This window comes from Entelurus aequoreus, linkage group LG24 (assembly GCF_033978785.1).
Source record: "Entelurus aequoreus isolate RoL-2023_Sb linkage group LG24, RoL_Eaeq_v1.1, whole genome shotgun sequence".
NCBI lineage: Eukaryota > Metazoa > Chordata > Actinopteri > Syngnathiformes > Syngnathidae > Entelurus > Entelurus aequoreus.
The window spans coordinates 833,102-852,656 of NC_084754.1; the positions used below are offsets into that span (position 1 = coordinate 833,102).

A 19,555-nucleotide genomic window follows, 5' to 3' on the forward strand; every position below is an offset into this window, starting at 1 on the left:
TAACAGGGTTCCTGGCTAAGAAGCCTTTTAGCAAGGCTGCTTGCTGTGTGTGTGATGGAGTGAATAGTCAGCACTTGTGCAGCCCTTTGAGACACTAGTGATTTAGGGTTATACAAGTAAACATTGATGGATTGATTGATAAACATTGAATAGCGCACTAGTCACTGACAAACTCTTGCAATACAAGGGACATGAGTTTGATCCTACCTCAGACATTCTTTTTTTAAATTTAACGGTGATTTATGATTGTCTGTATTCCGTGGAATTCTTAATATTTTGAAATACAAATGTTGACAGGTATGCTAGCGGGCACGGCAGAATGTTACTAAAGCTTTTCCTGGTGACAGTGCTGCCAACTCTCTTGAGATCATAAACCTGCTCCTCCCCTTCAATCATCTTACACCACCTGGTGAATATTCTGAGCTATTTTGAATATTCTGAGTTATTTTGAATATTCAAAATAACAACCGCAAGGGCAGTTGTTATTTTGTATTTCTTCCATTTATGAATTAATGCGCCATTGGTGGTCCCTTTCTAAAAAAGCCTGTTGCTGATAGTCTTGTAGTCCAATCCAGTCTTGTGCAGGTCTACGTCGGTCTTTTGACATTTGATCTTGATGGAACAGTTTGAATGGAGGAGATCTTTTCTGTGACAGATGTACTAGCCAAAGAACGAGTTGAGATTAGGAATATTTTCTAAAGGGGATGGGGCTAATTTGTGTACTTCATGGGCAGAAGGCTTAATGATTGTTCGGGGATCAAATGCTTATTTCCAACAATCAAATACAAAATATTGTATAGCCTAAATGTTATTTATTCTGGATTTTTTTTTTTTTTTTTTTTTACTAAGTGTCTCTCTCCATTACAATAAACCTACCATAACATTATGGACTGTTCATAACTTTGTAATTGAGTTCATTTACAAAATCAACATTGGATTATTTTTTTCCCAATTGTATGCTTATTTACAGCAGCAGGTAAATTCATCTGAAAAGGTAAGTCATATAACCGGATTGTGGGAAGGTGCAAATCACTACAATCAAAGTAGGTCGGTACTCACAAACCGCATTAGTATCAACCCCGGACATCCTGTTGAATTACTCTTTAAAGTCAATTCAGCGGCATTCTACTCAAGAGGGATGCAATCTCCACTGACAGCCACGAGTGAGTGTTGCACTACCACCATGAACCACATCAACAGTGTTGCTAGAAGTAACCAATAGAAAGCCACTTAATGCAGGGATGCCAGAAATAAGGCAAAGGGCGCATGGTTATTTCTGCTGAAACATTCTGAAATAACACGTCATGATGCTCATTTCAAATCTCACATCATATGACCACTGAAGTGCCTATTTGAATTTTTTTTTTTTTTACAAGTTCTCTCACGACAACCCATAGTTCATCTGGACCCAAACGCTGCATATTTTTCGAAGATAGAGCAGTATGTCATTTCCTTTTGAACATAACCATCCAAGCTATGACAACTGGCTCATTTATTGTCTAGGATGCTCATAATATAATAAAAAAAACATTTGCTAGAACAATGTGTGTACCTGTTAATAATAATAATAATAATATTTAAAAAAAAAGCTCAATAAAAACACGTGAGGTGTCGTGCCATTTTGAGGGCTTCGGTACGACTTTCAGAGTTCCCATTTAAAGTCCATTTTGTCAAAGCAGCTAAAGAAGAAACGTTTCCTCCACGTTCGAACTGGAGAAAAGACAATCGGAGATATATGAACAGGGCAGGGAACGCCCTCACATCATACGAAGGATACTTGTCAGGTGAACCAACCAGGCAAGAAATGTGATGCACTCCCAACAAGTCAGACGGGGGGAAATACTCCAAAGAAAATGAGACACTTTGACCCATGTTCCCAGTGCATAGTAGTCGGATGTCCTTATCCATCCTCTTTAGGGGGTGTGTACCAGCCTAATACAGTAAGAAGGGAAAAAAGACTTAAGTCATGTAACTGGGCATGTACTGATCCCAAATCAGTGACAAGTGTACCACGTACCATTCTTTTCATGAATCTGCACAAGGGATTTGTATGACTGTTGTGCTCTGGCAAGATTGTACTGGTTCTTTGGGACAAAAACACACAATTAGATGAATGCAATGACTTGATAATTGACATCAACCAACAGCTGAGTAGCACAACAAACATGTTCAAGAGCAAGCAGAGGTACATACAGTACAGGCCAAAAGTTTGGACACATCTTCTCATTCAATGCGTTTTCTTTATTTTCATGACTATTTACATTGTAGATTGTCACTGAAGGCATGAAAACTATGACACCTGTCATACAGAATAGTGCTGCTAGGATCCTGATGAGAGTGCGCAAATATGGCCATATCACACTCAAATCCCTTCACTGGCTTCCTGTTCCACTCAGGATGGAATACAAAGTCTCCCTACTAACCCACCAGTGCCTCCATGGAAATGCCGCCCTCTACCTCAAAGAACTACTCACCCCCAAATCCTCCACATGACACCTCCGCTCCGGACAGGCTAACCTCCTCCAACCTCTGAGGACAAAGCTACGAACAATGGGAGACCGGGCTTTCTGCTCCGACGCTCCTAGTCTGTGGAACGCTCTCCCTGACCACCTGAGGGCACCCCAGACTGTGGATGCTTTTAAAAAGGGCTTAAAAACCCTTTTTTTTAGATATATGCATACTAGTTGTAGTTATTAGGCTGTTCTAGTTTTTATCTTTATTTATTTTTATTATCTTTTTCTTTTTTTTAATACACTGTAGCACTTTGAGGTTGTTTACTCATGTACAGTGCTTTTTTTTACAAATAAAATCTATTATTATTATTATAAGTGAAAACCATTTCAGAATATAAAACATGTTTTCAGTTATTTCACCTTTTTTAGTTAAGTACATAACTCCACATGTGTTCATTCATAGTTTTGATGTGACAATTTACAATGTAAATAGTCATGAAAATAAAGAAAACGCATTGAATGAGAAGGTGTGTCCAAACTTTTGGCCAGTACTGTATGCCTGTTGGCAGATACTAAGAAAGCAGCTACTGCCATCTCATTAGGAGGTTGCAGTTAGGCAGTTAATACAGTGAAACCTGGATTTACAAACTTAACGGGTTTGTAAATCAAAACGCTTGTATAGTGAAGCAAATGTCTCTTTCACCTGCTCAGCCCCTCATCTTTGGAACTCATTACCACCAGACATTCGTAACTTACAGACTCAATATCCCTCTTCAAATCAAGACTCAAAACACACCTATTCCTGACTGCTTATTTATTGTAAATCTTACTGATCTTTGTTGTTGTTTTTATACAATTGATTTTATTGTTTTGATTTTGTACGGTGTCCTTGAGTGCCCAGAAAAGCACCTTATAAGTCAATTGTATTATTATTATTATTACTATATTATAGTGAAACAAATGTGTCTTTCAGAAACAATGTAAACATCAATAATGGGTTCCAGCCTCGACAAAAGTTCATATCATAAAGTTTATATCATATATTTAAAAATATTGACTTAATTCAGCTTCTGTATGTTTACATTGTATGAAAGTTCCCCCCCACTGGCTTATTTTTCTTCATTTGGTGAATATTTAGTAAAGAGCGGCGTGTTGGTCCTCCACGGAGATTGGCGCACTAATAACGCTCACATGCCAGAGAAAACTGTTTTCCAATCGCGTAATCTAGGTGTGCTAATCCGATTTTTTCAAAAGCCAAAGACGATCAGATAGGGTGTTTCCATGTGTTTAAGAAAGCTAATTTTGAGCAGAATTATTTGAAAATTTTAAATAATTCATTGCATAGAAACATACATGCACCATGGCCAAATATGCAAGTGTGTCGATCACATAATCTTCCACCACAAATAGATAGAAACCCTGATTAACACTTATTTTTCCAACGTTTTCGGTTCAACTGTAGGTATGACACAATTTAAAGATCAGAAAATTGCTAAAAGCTTGCATCCTAAATAATACTAAATGTGATGCAATGTACCGGTAGTTCTACGCCATTGTAAACCACAACAATAAACATACAGTACAGGCCAAAAGTTTGGATACACCTTTTCATTCAATGCGTTTTCTTTATTTTCACAACTATTTGCATTGTCGATTGTCACTGAAGGCATCAAAACTATGAATGATCACATGTGGAGTTATGTAAAAAGTGAAATAACTAAAAACATGTTTTATATTCTAGTTTCTTCAAAAGAGCCACCCTTTGCTCTGATTACTGCTTTGCACACTCTTGAAATTCTCACGATGAGCTTCAAGAGGTAGTCACCTGAAATGGTTTTCGCTTCACAGGTGTGCCTTATCAGGGTTGATTAGTGGAATTTCTTGCTTTATCAATGGGGTTGGGACCATCAGTTGTGTTGTGAATGAGAAGGTGTGTCCAAACTTTTGGCCTGTGCTATAGTTAAACTCAAAGCTCTCTAGCATCAAAACTGATCAAGTCAAGTCTATTGCATTGCAATAGACTTGACTCAAGATTAAACACGAATAGTGGCAATCCATTAATACATAGAATGTGTCACCTTATTGGCCCCAAACTGAACCCTGGCCTTTCCTTTCACTAGAGTTGCATTTATCTGCATAATGACAGATTCTATGGAATAGGCACTGCTCCACCCCTGCAAAATACAAAAGAAAATACAGTCCCAGCAATTTTTTAATAAATGGTTTGGAAATCACTGTCATGTAGTAAGCTAACCTTATTAACCCACCTGTTTTGTGAGAAGTTCCATACACAATGCTCCTCCTCCAAGAACATAACTGGAAAATAAATGTGACAATTATTCCTGGAAACAAATGTGTATTCAAACAGGGCACTCACTCACCCTCCAGAGAGCACAGGAGAGACAACTCGCACAAAAGGTGGGTCAAAAGGAAAATTATCCTGTCATAACAAGGAAAATAAATATTTGAGTCTTTAGTGCAGAAACAGAAGTTGATAGTGAAAAAGATAACTCACTTTATAAGAGAAATTGAGCAAAATGTAGTCCACCCCTTCCTTTTCTTTTAAGACCTGCAAATCACTATGCAGTGGACTATCTGGGTCTACCCTAGAAAGAAACAGGTCAAATGGAACAGAAATCACACAAGCTGGAAAAACTTTGGAAATCAACAGAGTTCTCGCCACTTACGTCCTTAACTTGACATGCCAATCATAAAGGCTGTCGTTGACTAGTTCCACTGAATAAATACCTGTGAAATGACACGTACCCACACAAGTTATACATGGTTACTACAGACATGACATTAGGAGTGGGCCATATGACCTACAAATTATTCTAAATTATAATTTTTCCTTCAGATTGTGATAGCCATAATTGTATTCATTGTTGAGCGTGTTATATGAATACATATGTTTGTTGATGTTGTGCATTAAGAGTGTTTACAATTCCAGATTTAATTTATGTTGTGTGCCAAGTGAGAGCTGGTCTTATGTGCTGTTGTGACTAATATTAGGACGTTTCTATAATAAATCAGATTTGAAAACATTGCACATGTTAAGAGTTTTAGATGAATTAGACAACACGCACGCACGCAATAATAAACTAATAAACTAGTGAGCCACTTAGTAAAGTCATGGATGTAAGATTGCATTCATGCATTCATTCTGCTACAATTTGTTTGTTTATGCAATTCTGACATTGAGCTTTTCATTACATGTAATCTTCATATCATCATGATTATACTTTATAGGCAACTTTGGCCATGCAGCACTTGATCTAGTACAAGTTAGTGGGTTTAGTATTTGCCACAAGCATATATCCTGCTTTGCCAATTATATGATTAAAAACTGGCCCAATTCCAACAGGTTTTACCTCCCGTGCCAACACTTTTGTCCCTGTGCTTCCCAAAAACACTTCCTCATTCTCCGCCAATCCGCTTTCAGGCACAGACGGTATGTTTGCAAACATGGGAAACATGAACATCAGATCAAAACCACACAAACATAAAACTTTACCACCAGCCAGGTCGTTACAGTATGAATGGATATTTATAGCCTATTATTTACGCACTACTGATGCAGCCGAAACCGGATGATATGACGAAGTTAACAAGACGCACACATTTGCCTGGAGCGTAGTCAGCATGTCTGCAACGTAACTATAATGTATCCCAGATATTCCCGCGTGCAGCGATCTACAAAATGTACAAATATTAAGAGGACAGTGGCGGCTTTCAAGAAGACAAAATCCAACTGGAACATCAGCAGGAAGCAAGTGTGACGTCATGCTTGCTGCAGCTCGCCTCTTTTGTCGGGGACATTGAGGAACAGACGTAGAGTCTCTAAACACAAGTGCAGTCTATAATAACACCAGAAAAAGATGCTACATTTGTTGCTAGTCCTTTTTAATAAAGAAAAAGTCCCTAAAAGTCTCTAGACATTTGAACAATTCTCAACAGAGCAAATAAACAGCAACAATTGAAAATATAGCAAAACGATATAATATAAAGAAAATATGTTAATACTAATTAATACCACAGATATGGTTTTAAATGTATCCATACATTATTGGAGCCCTTTTAAACAAAATCATATCATAGCAAACTATGCAAATTATACAATGATGCCATTGTGACCACGCCCCTAGCCACAGGTATCGACTTGGCAATCTAGGGAAAACCTAAAGTTTAAAGCTTCGTTTTCAAATGTTCTAATTTTCAGGCTGAAAAACCAACGAAGGGTTAAAACAATCTTGTTTCTAACTCCATGTGTATTAGCCAATGCTTGTCAACAAGACCCGAACATTTACTCTTTAATTAATATTGCTGCATGAGTATGGGGAAACTGGACCACTTTTGGTAAAGAAAATGAGTCTTTAGTCACCTGTCTTGTAACTCTGTGATCTGTAGATCTCCCTGAGTTCCTTCATGAGGCGGTCCGAGGCCTGCACAGAGCCAGAAACTGCGCCCTGAAAAATGCAGAACTAGATTACATCATTGTATTACTCCTTAAAGGGGAACTGCACTTTTTTTTGGAGTTTTGCCTATCGTCCACAATCATTATGAAAGACATGACGGATGGATTTTTTTTTAATGCATTCTAAATATTAAATAAACTAAAATGATTAAATATTAAAAAAACATCCAAACACCTCCATTAGGGTTTTATATAGATGTAGTGCAATGTAGTAACGGAAACATTTATAATACCATTTTATATTTACGTAGTTTGATCATTTTAAACGTAACAAAAAAAGGTAAAATAACTGAAAACATGTTTTATATTCTATTTTCTTCAAAATAGCCACCCTTTGCTCTGAGTACGGCTTTGCACACTCTTGGCATTCTCTCGATGAGCTGCAAGAGGTAGTCACCTGAAATGGTTTTCACTTCACAGGTGTCATAGTTTTGATGCCTTTAGTGACAATCTAAAATGTAAATAGTCATGAAGAAAAAGAAAACTCAATGAAATGAGAAGGTGTGTCCAAACTTTTGGCCTGTAACTGTACATTTGTGTTAAAATACGAAACTTCGACTATAGTAATGTTGAGCGTCCTCCGTGCTCTTTGCCACTCTTTACCCCGACGGACAGACATATATACGGCCATTGCAGACAGCTAAGTGCCCGGAGCTTTTTTTCCAACGTTTGAAAGTGAAGCCTAACATCTTTTAATTTACCTTTTTAGACCTCAATAAGTTGACTTAATTATGTTATACTAATGTGTAGCCAGAATAATGAAGTATTGTAAACGTGTGCATCAATGTACCGATATTAGTTATTGCTGTTTTTTGTGTACATTTGCAAGGTATTTGAAAATGTTTACTTCTATCAATTATTATTTTGATCTTGTGTTTAACTTTTCTGTTTTTGTTGCTGTGCATAATAATCAAGGAGGAGCATTTGGACAACAACAGAGCAACAAGAAATGACACAAAACATGTACAGTATATACCAGTTTGGATTATCATTTAAAAACAAAGTATTTTTATAACATGTACAAATTAATAAACTCATGTGCTGAAACTGTAGTTGTTGTAATTTATTTCCTTTGCCTTCATTGCAAATAATATTATGCTATCCCAATATTTACTATTACTGGCTGTAATGCAACCAAATGGACAAGATTAGAAAAGTTAATCAATTGTGAATGACGTATTAATAAAGTAAGATTGTGTGGTGTTGTATGGATGAGACCCTTTCCGGGACATCTTCTGGATTGTCTGCGTGTTTTTAAAAAGGTACATGTCCCACTACAACAAGCATAAAAATAAATCCATCATTAACTAATAATTAGCAATAACAGCTTTAGAACACTTGTCAACACGTGACACATCTCCATGACAACCACAGTGTTTCCCACACATTCATTTATTTGTGGCGGCCCACCACGAAAGAATTACGTCCGCCACAAATTAAAAATTTTTTATTTTTTAATTAATAATTTTTTTTTAATTTTTTTTATTTTTTGTCCTGTCCAGCTTCTCAGGCAAATCATATAGTTGATGTAGATGCCCATATAGGCTGTTCACATTTACTTTACAAAAGAGAAGTGCAGGATACTTCTCTTGTTGCCTTATTTGTATTTGACCACTACTGTTTTCTGTTTATTTGTTACTGACTGTGGCAGGACACCTCTGCCTCTGTTTCACTTTATGTTGCTGGTAAATAATATGGTTGTAATAGTAGGCTAAAGTTAAATTATTTAGTATGCACTAATTAAAGGGGCAGAGCTTTAAGAGACATTTTAGCTTTTATATTTTATAAGATATGTTTTTTGTAAGAACCACAATTAACAAATATATTTCAGTGAATAACTTATTGTTCAAATTTGTATATAAATATGTACATAAAGTGTTGTAATTATATTGTAAAATGGATGGATGGACGTTTAAAACAAAACTGTTATTATTAATTAGTAATTATAAATTTTTTGAGCCTTTTTAGAGAAAATCATATCATTGTAGTAAATTATGCAAATTACTCAATGATGTCATGGTGACCACGCCCATAGTCACGCCCCCACCGCCACAGGTATCTTGGCAGTTTATGGGAAACACTGAACCATCTACCATGATTGGTTGGCTCTAATCAGAAGGCGACAGTAGCTTTTAGTAGCTTCATCTAAAATAAGGTAAACAACCAAGACAACACTAAAAACGATTCAACATTCTTCTCTTAAGTTTGTTAATATTCAACCCCGCGCGACTGAGCAGAAAATACGTGACGTAAATGTAAGGGCGGGTACAACAGACGTAACCAGGAAGTGTCCCGTAGGCTAGACCGTCTCTATTCATATCGCTCCAGCCGCTGCTGGAGGACTCTTGCCAGGACCCCCACTCTGTCGACCGCATAGGCTGGGTCCTTGGAAGGATGCTGCCCACGAATTGAGACACAGCTTGTATCAGAAGAATTGAGCCTCGCCTACGATAGGATAACACTTCAGATAAATGAAGCTGCACCGGAAACAGATGGACATGTTAGGACACCAAAACCGGAACAACTCTCCAGAGTAACAATGCTTTTGAGAGAAAAACGACAGAAAATGAAAAGAGAATGGACAGACAGACAACACATTGAGTACACTGAGATCTCTATGACCAAAATATTTAGAAAGGCACAATAAATCTCTGACTTTAATGAACAAGAGAAACTAAGAGCCCTCAAAGAAAACAAAAAGGTACAAAGTCTGCAGTGCTTTGGAAGGAAGGATATCATTCCCTAAAAGAAGAAGATGGGACTCCCATTCATGACCTAGAAAGAATCATAGCAAGATGCGAAGAGTTCTGTGCAAACCTTTATGCCACCAAACACCCAGGACAAACTAGGCAATTGCTCAAACACAGCTACGGAACAACGTCCACCCATTCTTCTGTCCGAGGTCAGAGCAGCTTTTAAGCAGCTGAAGTGTAACAATGCCCCAGTGGAAGATGGTGTTACAAGAGAAATACTAAAACATGGTGGTGAACCTATCGTCAAGACGTTTACAATGCTCTTTAACAAGTGCTTCTCTAGTGAGAGTCCCAGATGGATGAAAAAATGCATCAGTCATACTCAAAGAGAAGGGAGACACTAGAGGTATAAAAACTATAGACCTGTCAGTCTTCTACCTGTGACGTATAAGGTGTTCTCACAGGTTTTATTGAGACGGGTGCTTGGAGCCATAGAACGACATCAACCATGAGAACAAACTGGATTCAGGGTGGACATTTCTACTATTGACCACATCCAGGCTGTCAGTCAACTACAAGAGAAAGCTAGTGAATATAATATCTAGAGGTGGGAATCTTTGGGCACCACACGATTTGATTACGATTACGATTCAGTAGCTATTATTAAATTAAAAATGTATTATTGCGGCATCTTTAATTCATGTTTATTGATGCCGTTTTACATTTATTTTTGTTTCACTAAATAAGTGTTTATTACTTAGAACTTAAAAAAATGCACTTCGAATAAGAAAAGTTAAATGAATTGTCACGTTTATTAAATTAATGAAAACGTGTGAAAAACTGGACCATAGGTGTCCGATAGTAAAGGAGCTGATCTGATCTCTCTGTGAGGGGGCTCGCTACAGTCAGACACATTTTTACAACTGTCTGCATTAATTTATGTACAAGAAATAAATCAATTATCACTTATTGACGTTTACTCATCGATTCTATAATGAGGAACGTTTTTATAATATTTGAGCTGTTTTCTCAAACTTATTATAGTCGATTGTACGTAAATAATAGACTATATACCGTTATATCCATTCATGCAATATATCATTTAAATTTGTTTTCATGTGGAAAAAAATGTAAAAATATTTTGATGGTGTGGCGGCACAGAGAAAGACGGAGAGAATCTTGCTTGGCATCACGCTAAAGGACAAAAAACACCTTTTGGCTTTGTTCTATTTATCTCATTCCTATATGTTGTGTTGGAGACAATGTTTTTTGAATTTTAATAAATCATATTCAGAATGTTTGAGTTGCTTGTTGTTAATTCATTGAAAAGTTAAAATATCAATGAATGGCATCATTTATTTGCTCTACGCAATGATTCTAATTGTTTGCATGGGTCAAAATTATAATAGGAAGTGTATTTCTACTCAAATTATAGTCAAGTAAAGAAGTATTTGTTCACATTATCCTTATCCCTACACTAGAGTTGTATATTTTTATTAGATTATATGGACTTTGGGCGAAAATTTATTAAAATTAAAAATTATTTTGCAAATGTCCATTATCGTGCATCCCCAGTTAGTAGGGGATCATATACTTACTTTACACAATGAAATGCAAATATTTTTTCCAAAACATGACTCCCTTTTACATATTAAGTCTCTCACTGTTAATATAAACCTAGCATTAAAGGTTTAGAACCTTTATTTGTTTCTCAGTGGGCGATTTCCCAAATCAGTGAGGAATCAAATATTTATATAGGTAAAAGTGGATGGAGTGCAGAATAGCACTTCTTGGAGTCACACTGTTAGAGATAGGCGTTGACCACCACAGCCGATTTGCATTTCGACTACACGCACAAAACAGCAAGATGTTATTTTAAATGTACAATATGGGATTTTTAATACACTGTTATTTAGGAAAAAAAACTTACATTTAAGTGGTCCTGTCTCTGGTTTTTACGAATCTTCTCCAAGATGGCAAGATTTTCTTTTTCGATTCCGTCATCTTCTGACTTTTTGCCTTCTACCGGCTCTTCTTCTTTCATGTCGTAATGGTCCAAGTCTTGGTCCAAGTCAATGTCCTGCTGCCACAGTGAATCAGTGGTATTTAGATAAGAGGTCATAAAAAATAATAACAACACATTACCCCAGAAGTCAAATACATTACTACCTCTCCCATTTCTTCCTCTTCTTCCTCCTCAGATGTCACCTCATCAGATGGCCCGTGCTGAAGTGTGGTAAAACAACATAAGTCATCCAAAATGACAAAATAAACTGTTATTGCATTTAGCACATACTTTTCGTTCTTGAATAATGGGGCCAGCAGGTAGAGGCTGGTCGAGCATCTCTACATCTGGATGCTGAGGCAGGTTGTAAAGCCGACAGAGGTCACAAATGAGACGCTTTAACTGCTGAAGAAGCTGCACAGAGTGTTGACAGAAAAGAACATTAAAAATGGATTATGTCACCGGCTCAAAATTTTAAAAAAATGTTCCGAATCAAAAAAAAAAAAAAAGAACTCAATAGTAGTTTGACAAAACAGATTTACAAATACATGTACAGTACAGTTCAAAAGTTTGGACACACCTTCTCATTCAATGTGTTTTCTTTATTTTCATGACTATTTACATTGTAGATTGTCACATCAAAACTATGAATGAACACATGTGGAGTTATGTACTTAACAAAAAAAGGTGAAATAACTGTCCCAGTGCCACCCACACTGGTTTAAATGTAACTTAGATATTGGGTTTCACTATGTAAAGCGCTTTGAGTCACTAGAGAAAAGCGCTATATAAATATAATTCACTTCACTTATTTCCATGACTATTTACATTGTAGATTGTCACATCAAAACTATGAATGAACACATGTGGAGTTATGTACTTAACAAAAAAAGGTGAAATAACTGAAAACATGTTTTATATTCTAGTTTCTTCAAAATAGCCACCCTTTGCTCTGATTACTGCTTTGCACACTCTTGGCATTCTCTCCATGAGCTTCAAGAGGTAGTCACCTGAAATGGTTTTCACTTCACAGGTGTGCTTGAAGCTCATGGAGAGAATGCCAAGAGTGTGCAAAGCAGCAATCAGAGCAAAGGGTGGCTATTTTGAAGAAACTTGAATATAAAAACATGTTTTCAGTTATTTCACCTTTTTTTGTTAAGTACATAACTCCACATGTGTTCATTCATAGTTTTGATGTGACAATCTACAATGTAAATAGTCATGAAAATAAAGAAAACACTTTGAATGAGAAGGTGTGTCCAAACTTTTGGCCTGTACTGAATATATTTGCCACAACTAAGGTTGAACTTTATTAAAAAAATGCTATTTGGGCCGAATAAATTGACTAGCATTCAAGCTGTCAATCACAGCATGACAATTGCACATACACAAAAGAGATCTTCAAAATGATTTAAAACAGATGTTGCAGTGGTTGCTATATTCTTGTTGAACCGGTGAGTGAAATCATACGTTTTTCCAAACACTGCATTTGTGCATAATATTAGAGATCGACCGGTACGTTTTTTTCAGGGCCGATGCCGATTATTAGTAGTCAAGGAGGCTGATAATCGATATTTGGAGTCGATATTCATTTGCAATAAAAGTTATTTAAACATGAATAGGATGTCAGTAAACAAGGCTTTAAGTTGCTTTTTTAAACATTCTTTTTGAGGAAACGTCAGACCAGTAGTGACATAATGTTTAATGCGGCGCTAATGCTGTTTTTGATTTAGCACCAAACAACATCAGACGATTTCACAAAGACATTATGGCCGATATGGGCATATATATCAACAATATGATTTGCCTGAGAAGCTGGACAGGACAAAAAAAATAAAAAGAATAAAATAAAATAAAATGACCAAAATATGGTAAATATTGTATATTTTACATATTGTAATGAACATGTTTGTTACTACATTTAATATATACATATATTCTTGCAGTGTGTATATAAAACGATGATGGAGGGTTTTAAGGTTGTTTTTAGGGCTGCGAATCTTTGGGTGTCCCACGATTCGATTCAATATCGATTCTTGGGGTCACGATTCCATTATAAAAACGATTCAACGCGATTCTCCATTCAAAAACGATATTTTTCCGATTCAAAAGGATTGTCTATTCATGGAATTCATAGATTTCAGCAGGATCTACCCCAGTCTGCTGACATGCAAGCAGAGTAGTAGATTTTTGTAACAAGCTTTTATAATTGTAAAGGACAATGTTTTATCAACTGATTGCAATAATGTACATTTGTTTTAACTATTAAATGAAGCAAAAATATGACTTATTTTATCTTTGTGCAAATATTGGACACAGTGTGTTGTCAAGCTTATGAGATGTGATGCAAGTGTAAGCCACTGTGACACTATTGTTCTTTTTAATTTTTTTATAAATGTCTAATGATAATGTCAATGAGGGATTTTTAATCACTGCTATGTTGAAATTGTAACTAATATTGATACTTTTGTTGATAATATTCATTTTTGTTTCACTACTTTTGGTTTGTTGTGTGTGGTGTTTGTGTCTCCTCTCAATTGTTGTGTGTGGTGTTTGTGTCTCCTCTCAATTGTTGTGTGTGGTGTTTGTGTCTCCTCTCAATTGTTGTGTGTGGTGTTTGTGTCTCCTCTCAATTGTTGTGTGTGGTGTTTGTGTCTCCTCTCAATTGTTGTGTGTGGTGTTTGTGTCTCCTCTCAGTTGTTGTGTGTGGTGTTTGTGTCTCCCCTCAATTGTTGTGTGTGGTGTTTGTGTCTCCTCTCAATTGTTGTGTGTGGTGTTTGTGTCTCCTCTCAATTGTTGTGTGTGGTGTTTGTGTCTCCCCTCAATTGTTGTGTGTGGTGTTTGTGTCTCCTCTCAATTGTTGTGTGTGGTGTTTGTGTCTCCCCTCAATTGTTGTGTGTGGTGTTTGTGTCTCCTCTCAATTGTTGTGTGTGGTGTTTGTGTCTCCTCTCAATTGTTGTGTGTGGTGTTTGTGTCTCCTCTCAATTGTTGTGTGTGGTGTTTGTGTCTCCTCTCAATTGTTGTGTGTGGTGTTTGTGTCTCCTCTCAATTGTTGTGTGTGGTGTTTGTGTCTCCTCTCAATTGTTGTGTGTGGTGTTTGTGTCTCCTCTCAATTGTTGTGTGTGGTGTTTGTGTCTCCTCTCAATTGTTGTGTGTGGTGTTTGTGTCTCCTCTCAATTGTTGTGTGTGGTGTTTGTGTCTCCTCTCAATTGTTGTGTGTGGTGTTTGTGTCTCCTCTCAATTGTTGTGTGTGGTGTTTGTGTCTCCTCTCAATTGTTGTGTGTGGTGTTTGTGTCTCCTCTCAATTGTTGTGTGTGGTGTTTGTGTCTCCTCTCAATTGTTGTGTGTGGTGTTTGTGTCTCCTCTCAATTGTTGTGTGTGGTGTTTGTGTCTCCTCTCAATTGCTGTGTGTGGTGTTTGTGTCTCCTCTCAATTGTTGTGTGTGGTGTTTGTGTCTCCTCTCAATTGTTGTGTGTGGTGTTTGTGTCTCCTCTCAATTGTTGTGTGTGGTGTTTGTGTCTCCTCTCAATTGTTGTGTGTGGTGTTTGTGTCTCCTCTCAATTGCTCTGTTTATTGCACTTCTGAGTGTTGCTGGGTCGGGTTTGGTTTTGGAATTGGATTGCATTGTTATGGTATTGCTGTGTATTGTTTTGTTGGATTGATTAATTTAAAAAAAAAAAAAATTAATTAAAAAAAAGAAAGAAAGAAAGAAAAAAAAAAGAAAAAAAATCGATTTTTGAAAAATGAGAATCGATACTTAATTGCACAACGTGAGAATCGCGATTTGAATTCGAATCGATTTTTTCCCACACCCATAGTTGTTTTAGAGCGCCTTGAAGGCTACAATGGTGACTCTCATTAGCCACATCTTGCAAGCGGTTTTTTTGTGTTGAGAATCCTAAAAAAAAAAAAAAAGACATGTGTTCTTGTCTCTCATAGAGATTGTGAATGACAGGCAACATTTTTAAAAAGTGCAGTTCCCCTATAAAAAAACATGACTATTTGCCAGGTAGCGACAGGTGTGGCTCGTCACTTAGGAAACTTATGGAGGAACTAGAAAAAACCGCAACAAAACAACATACAAAATAGTAAACAACAAAAACACAGGAACGGAACATGACAATATAGTAAAGGAAACTTTATAGTTAGCTGTCTCTTCAATTTAGTTGTCAAAATATGTTTGTGGCTCTAAATAAGCGTTGATTTCGTGGCAACTGGCCCAAATGGCTATTACGATGCAAAAGGTTGCTGATCCCTGCTTTAGTCAAGTACGATCATCTTGAGTCTTTTCGCCTTTTTCTGTGTAAAAGATCCTAAATGACATCTTTTCATCTGTGTGGATCCCCATGTGCTCTTAAAAAAAAACAACTTTCAAGTTAATGCATCCATTATGGGGAAATCTAAAGAATCAGATTTTATTATGAAAATCCTTTAGTCAAAGAGCTCTAGCCTGTGAACTGGATCCATGTGGGTAAACTTACCAATGTTCTGCCTCTGCGGACATCTTCTAAGCGCTCCAACACTTCTGCCAGACTTGGATCATCGGAGTCTACAAACCATATTGGGGGTGTTGAGGGATAAGACTCCTGCAAGAAAACAGAAAATGGCAATGAAGACGGCGTGTTGATTGAGGCTCCTGGAAACTATAAACTGGACTGGTCAATATATAGATGACAGGCCAAAAGTTTGGACACACCTTCTCATTCAATAAGTTTTCTTTATTTTCATGACTATTTACATTGTAGATTGTCACTGAAGGCATCGAAACTATGAATGAACACGTGGAGTTATGTACTTAACAAAAAAAAGGTGAAATAACTGAAAACATGTTTTGCATTCTAGTTTCTTCAAAATAGCCACCCTTTACTCTGATTACTGCTTTGCACACTCTTGGCATTCTCTCCATGAGCCTCAAGAGGTAGTCACCTGAAATGGTTCTCACTTCACAGGTGTCAGTTTTGATGCCTTCAGTGACAATGTACAATGTAAATAGTCATGAAAATAAAGAAAATGCATTAAATGAGAAGGTGTTATATTATATATTGGTAAATACATGTATTTACGTGCTTAACAATGCGTGTGATCAGGTACTATGATTTTGACAGAGACTCTAGAGTCCTTTCTTGTGTTACTTTATCTCAAGATCAATATCTTGTTTTTGTTTTCTCTATTGGACATGTGCAAAGTGATGTGGAAAGGGTAGGCATAATAAGCTTTTAGCTTCAGCCTATACCTTTTTGGTCAGGAAATGTAAACCGATACTTTTATTTATTTATCTGCTATGCACTTGAAATGTACCGTTTACATGAACTGATGACCAAATAAAAACCACAGAATTGAAAAAAAAAAAGGATTGAGAACAGACGCTGGCTTGACAACCACGCATATTTAATGACCGGGTCATTTAAAACCTAGCAATATGGTGGATGTCGCGCCACATAAATAAGACAAAACAGGACAGCTTTGTGGCAGCCAATCATCTCCGCGAGTCCATCTTTGCTAAACCTGTCACCGGGCTGAGTCCATCTTCCGGTGGCCAACCACGCAACCGGGTCTCTTCTTTCCAAACGCCTATCAAATGTCCAGCTCCATCTTTTGGTTGCCCAATCACAGCGTGAATGCAAACATTTTGGCCCGCCCCTCCATAGCGATCATTTGAGCTTTTTGCATGTCTCGTAGTGGCAGCTCTTTGTAGTCTTTTAGGCATTGGAGCCTATCTCAGCTACAATCAGGCAGAAGGCAGCGTACACCCTGGACAAGTCGCCACCTCATCGCAGGGCCAACACAGATAGAGAGACAACATTCACACTCACATTCACACACTAGGGACCATTTTAGTGTTGCCAATCAACCTATCCCCAGGTGCATGTCTTTGGAGGTGGGAGAGGCCTATCCCCAGGTGCATGTCTTTGGAGGTGGGAGGGGCCTATCCCCAGGTGCATGTCTTTGGAGGTGGGAGGGGCCTATCCCCAGGTGCATGTCTTTGGCGGTGGGAGAGGCCTATCCCCAGGTGCATGTCTTTGGAGGTGGGAGGAATCTTTTTTAATTTGTTAATTTCTTCTGTTATTATTTGCATTAGCTTCTCTGTGTTCGCTCCAGAACAAAACGCAGTTGTGTCATTCGCGAATAATACTAACTTTATGGTTCGGGCATCTGGTCAGGATGACACCCGAACGCCTCCCTAGGGAGGTGTTTAGGGCACGTCCGACCAGTAGGAGACCACGGGGAAGACCCAGGACATGTTGGGAAGACTACCGTATTTTTCGGAGTATAAGTCGCTCCGGAGTATAAGTCGCACCGGCCGAAAATGCATAATAAAGAAGGAAAAAAAACATATATAAGTCGCATTTTTGGGGGAAATTTATTTGATAAAAGCCAACACCAAGAATAGACATTTGAAAGGCAATTTAAAATGTCTAAAGAATAGTGAACAACAGGCTGAATAAGTGTACGTTATATGAGGCATAAATAACCAACTGGTATGTTAACGTAACATATTATGGTAAGAGTCATTCAAATAACTATAACATATAGAACATGCTATACGTTTACCAAACAATCTGTCACTCCTAATCGCTAAATCCCATGAAATCTTATACGTCTAGTCTCTTACGTGAATGAGATCAATATTTTTATTGGATATTTTAGGGTAATGTGTTCATCATTTCACACATAAGTCGCTCCTGAGTATAAGTCGCACCCCCCGGCCAAACTATGAGAAAAACTGTGACTTATAGTCCGAAAAATACGGTATGTCTCCCGGCTGGCCTGGGAAGGCCTCAGGATCCCCCGGGCAGAGCTGGACGAAGTGGCTGGGGAGAGGGAAGTCTGGGCTTCTCTGCCCCGCGACCCGACCTCGGATAAGCGGAAGAAGATGGATTATTGATATATTTCTTGCTATTTTATGTTGTGTATTTTTTACATGACATTTCCAGTTCAATTTGTCATCAATCGTTATACCTAGAAATGTGGTTTCATTTACTCTTTCAATTTGTATTCCGTCTATTTGTATTTAGACTAAGATTTCCTTTTATTGTCATTCAAAATTGAACTTTACAGTACAGATAAGAACGAAATGTCGTTGCATTAGCTCACGGTAGGATAAAAGAGCAATAAGGTGCAGATATAACCTATTTGTGTTGGACTTTCTCTTCTACTGTTACCAAATAACATTATTTTAGTCTTCCTGGAATTCAAAGATAGTCTGTTTTGGTCAAAACATCTTTTTTAATGTGTTAGTTTCTTCTGTTATTATTTGCATTAGCTTCCCTGTGTTCGCTCCAGAACAAAACGCCGTTGTGTCATCCGCGAATAATACTCACTTTAAATATTTTGTAACTTTACAAATGTCATTTTATATAGAGAGTGAAGCAAATATTTGGCTAGCATGCATGCTAACGTTACTTCCAGTCGGTAGCAGCTAGCGAAGCTACCGCCGCGTCGTTACTATTATTATATTATTCGACGTTTGGACGGGATCGCTTCCTGAAAGTTCACTCGGCACAAAAGCGGTCTTTTGTGGCGTTGACATGGAGCACATTCGAACGGGTGCGCAGGCAGGACGAGGCCGACTGCAAAGTAAAGTGTGAGTTAGCTCGCTGGCCTCCCGGACCCACCGTGATGTTGCAGTGGATGATCAGCAGCTTCTCCCCGCTCACGTTGAACTGACAATTCAGTTCGTCCGGTTTCCAGTCTATGATGCGGAACCTTTCGTGGTTTGGGTCAAAGATTGACTCGAGAAACTTCAATTCGGCCTTCAGCCCCGACACAGACATCTTGTACTCATCTCCGGACGAGCAGGCCGCTGGCGGAGGGGAACTCGGGGCGGAATGCGGTCGAGTCGGCTGAGCTCTGCGGATCTCGCATGTTAGCGTGAGAACGACAACAAAAGGGGCTGCGGGGGGAACGTCGGCCAGGGGGTGGAGATAAA

General features: G+C 37.9%; 1 protein-coding gene across 2 annotated transcripts; it reads right to left on the minus strand.

Annotated features, from left to right (window-relative positions):
- Positions 1-822: 822 nt before the first annotated feature.
- LOC133641973 (ubiquitin-conjugating enzyme E2 Q2-like) lies at positions 823-19,555 on the minus strand. Of its 2 annotated transcripts, none has more exons than XM_062036147.1 (13): positions 19,242-19,555; positions 16,107-16,211; positions 11,917-12,039; positions 11,790-11,846; positions 11,551-11,700; positions 6,835-6,919; positions 5,141-5,201; positions 4,969-5,059; positions 4,835-4,893; positions 4,721-4,769; positions 4,532-4,627; positions 2,018-2,084; positions 823-1,932 (listed from the first exon to the last, which is right to left on the minus strand). In XM_062036147.1, exons 1-13 carry the CDS (start codon positions 19,398-19,400, stop codon positions 1,901-1,903), a joined length of 1,134 nt encoding a protein of 377 aa, XP_061892131.1. In that variant the 5' UTR covers positions 19,401-19,555; the 3' UTR covers positions 823-1,900. The 2 variants fall into 2 exon arrangements, with proteins under 2 accessions (XP_061892131.1, XP_061892130.1); XM_062036146.1 differs by having other exon boundaries at positions 11,551-11,703; positions 19,242-19,552.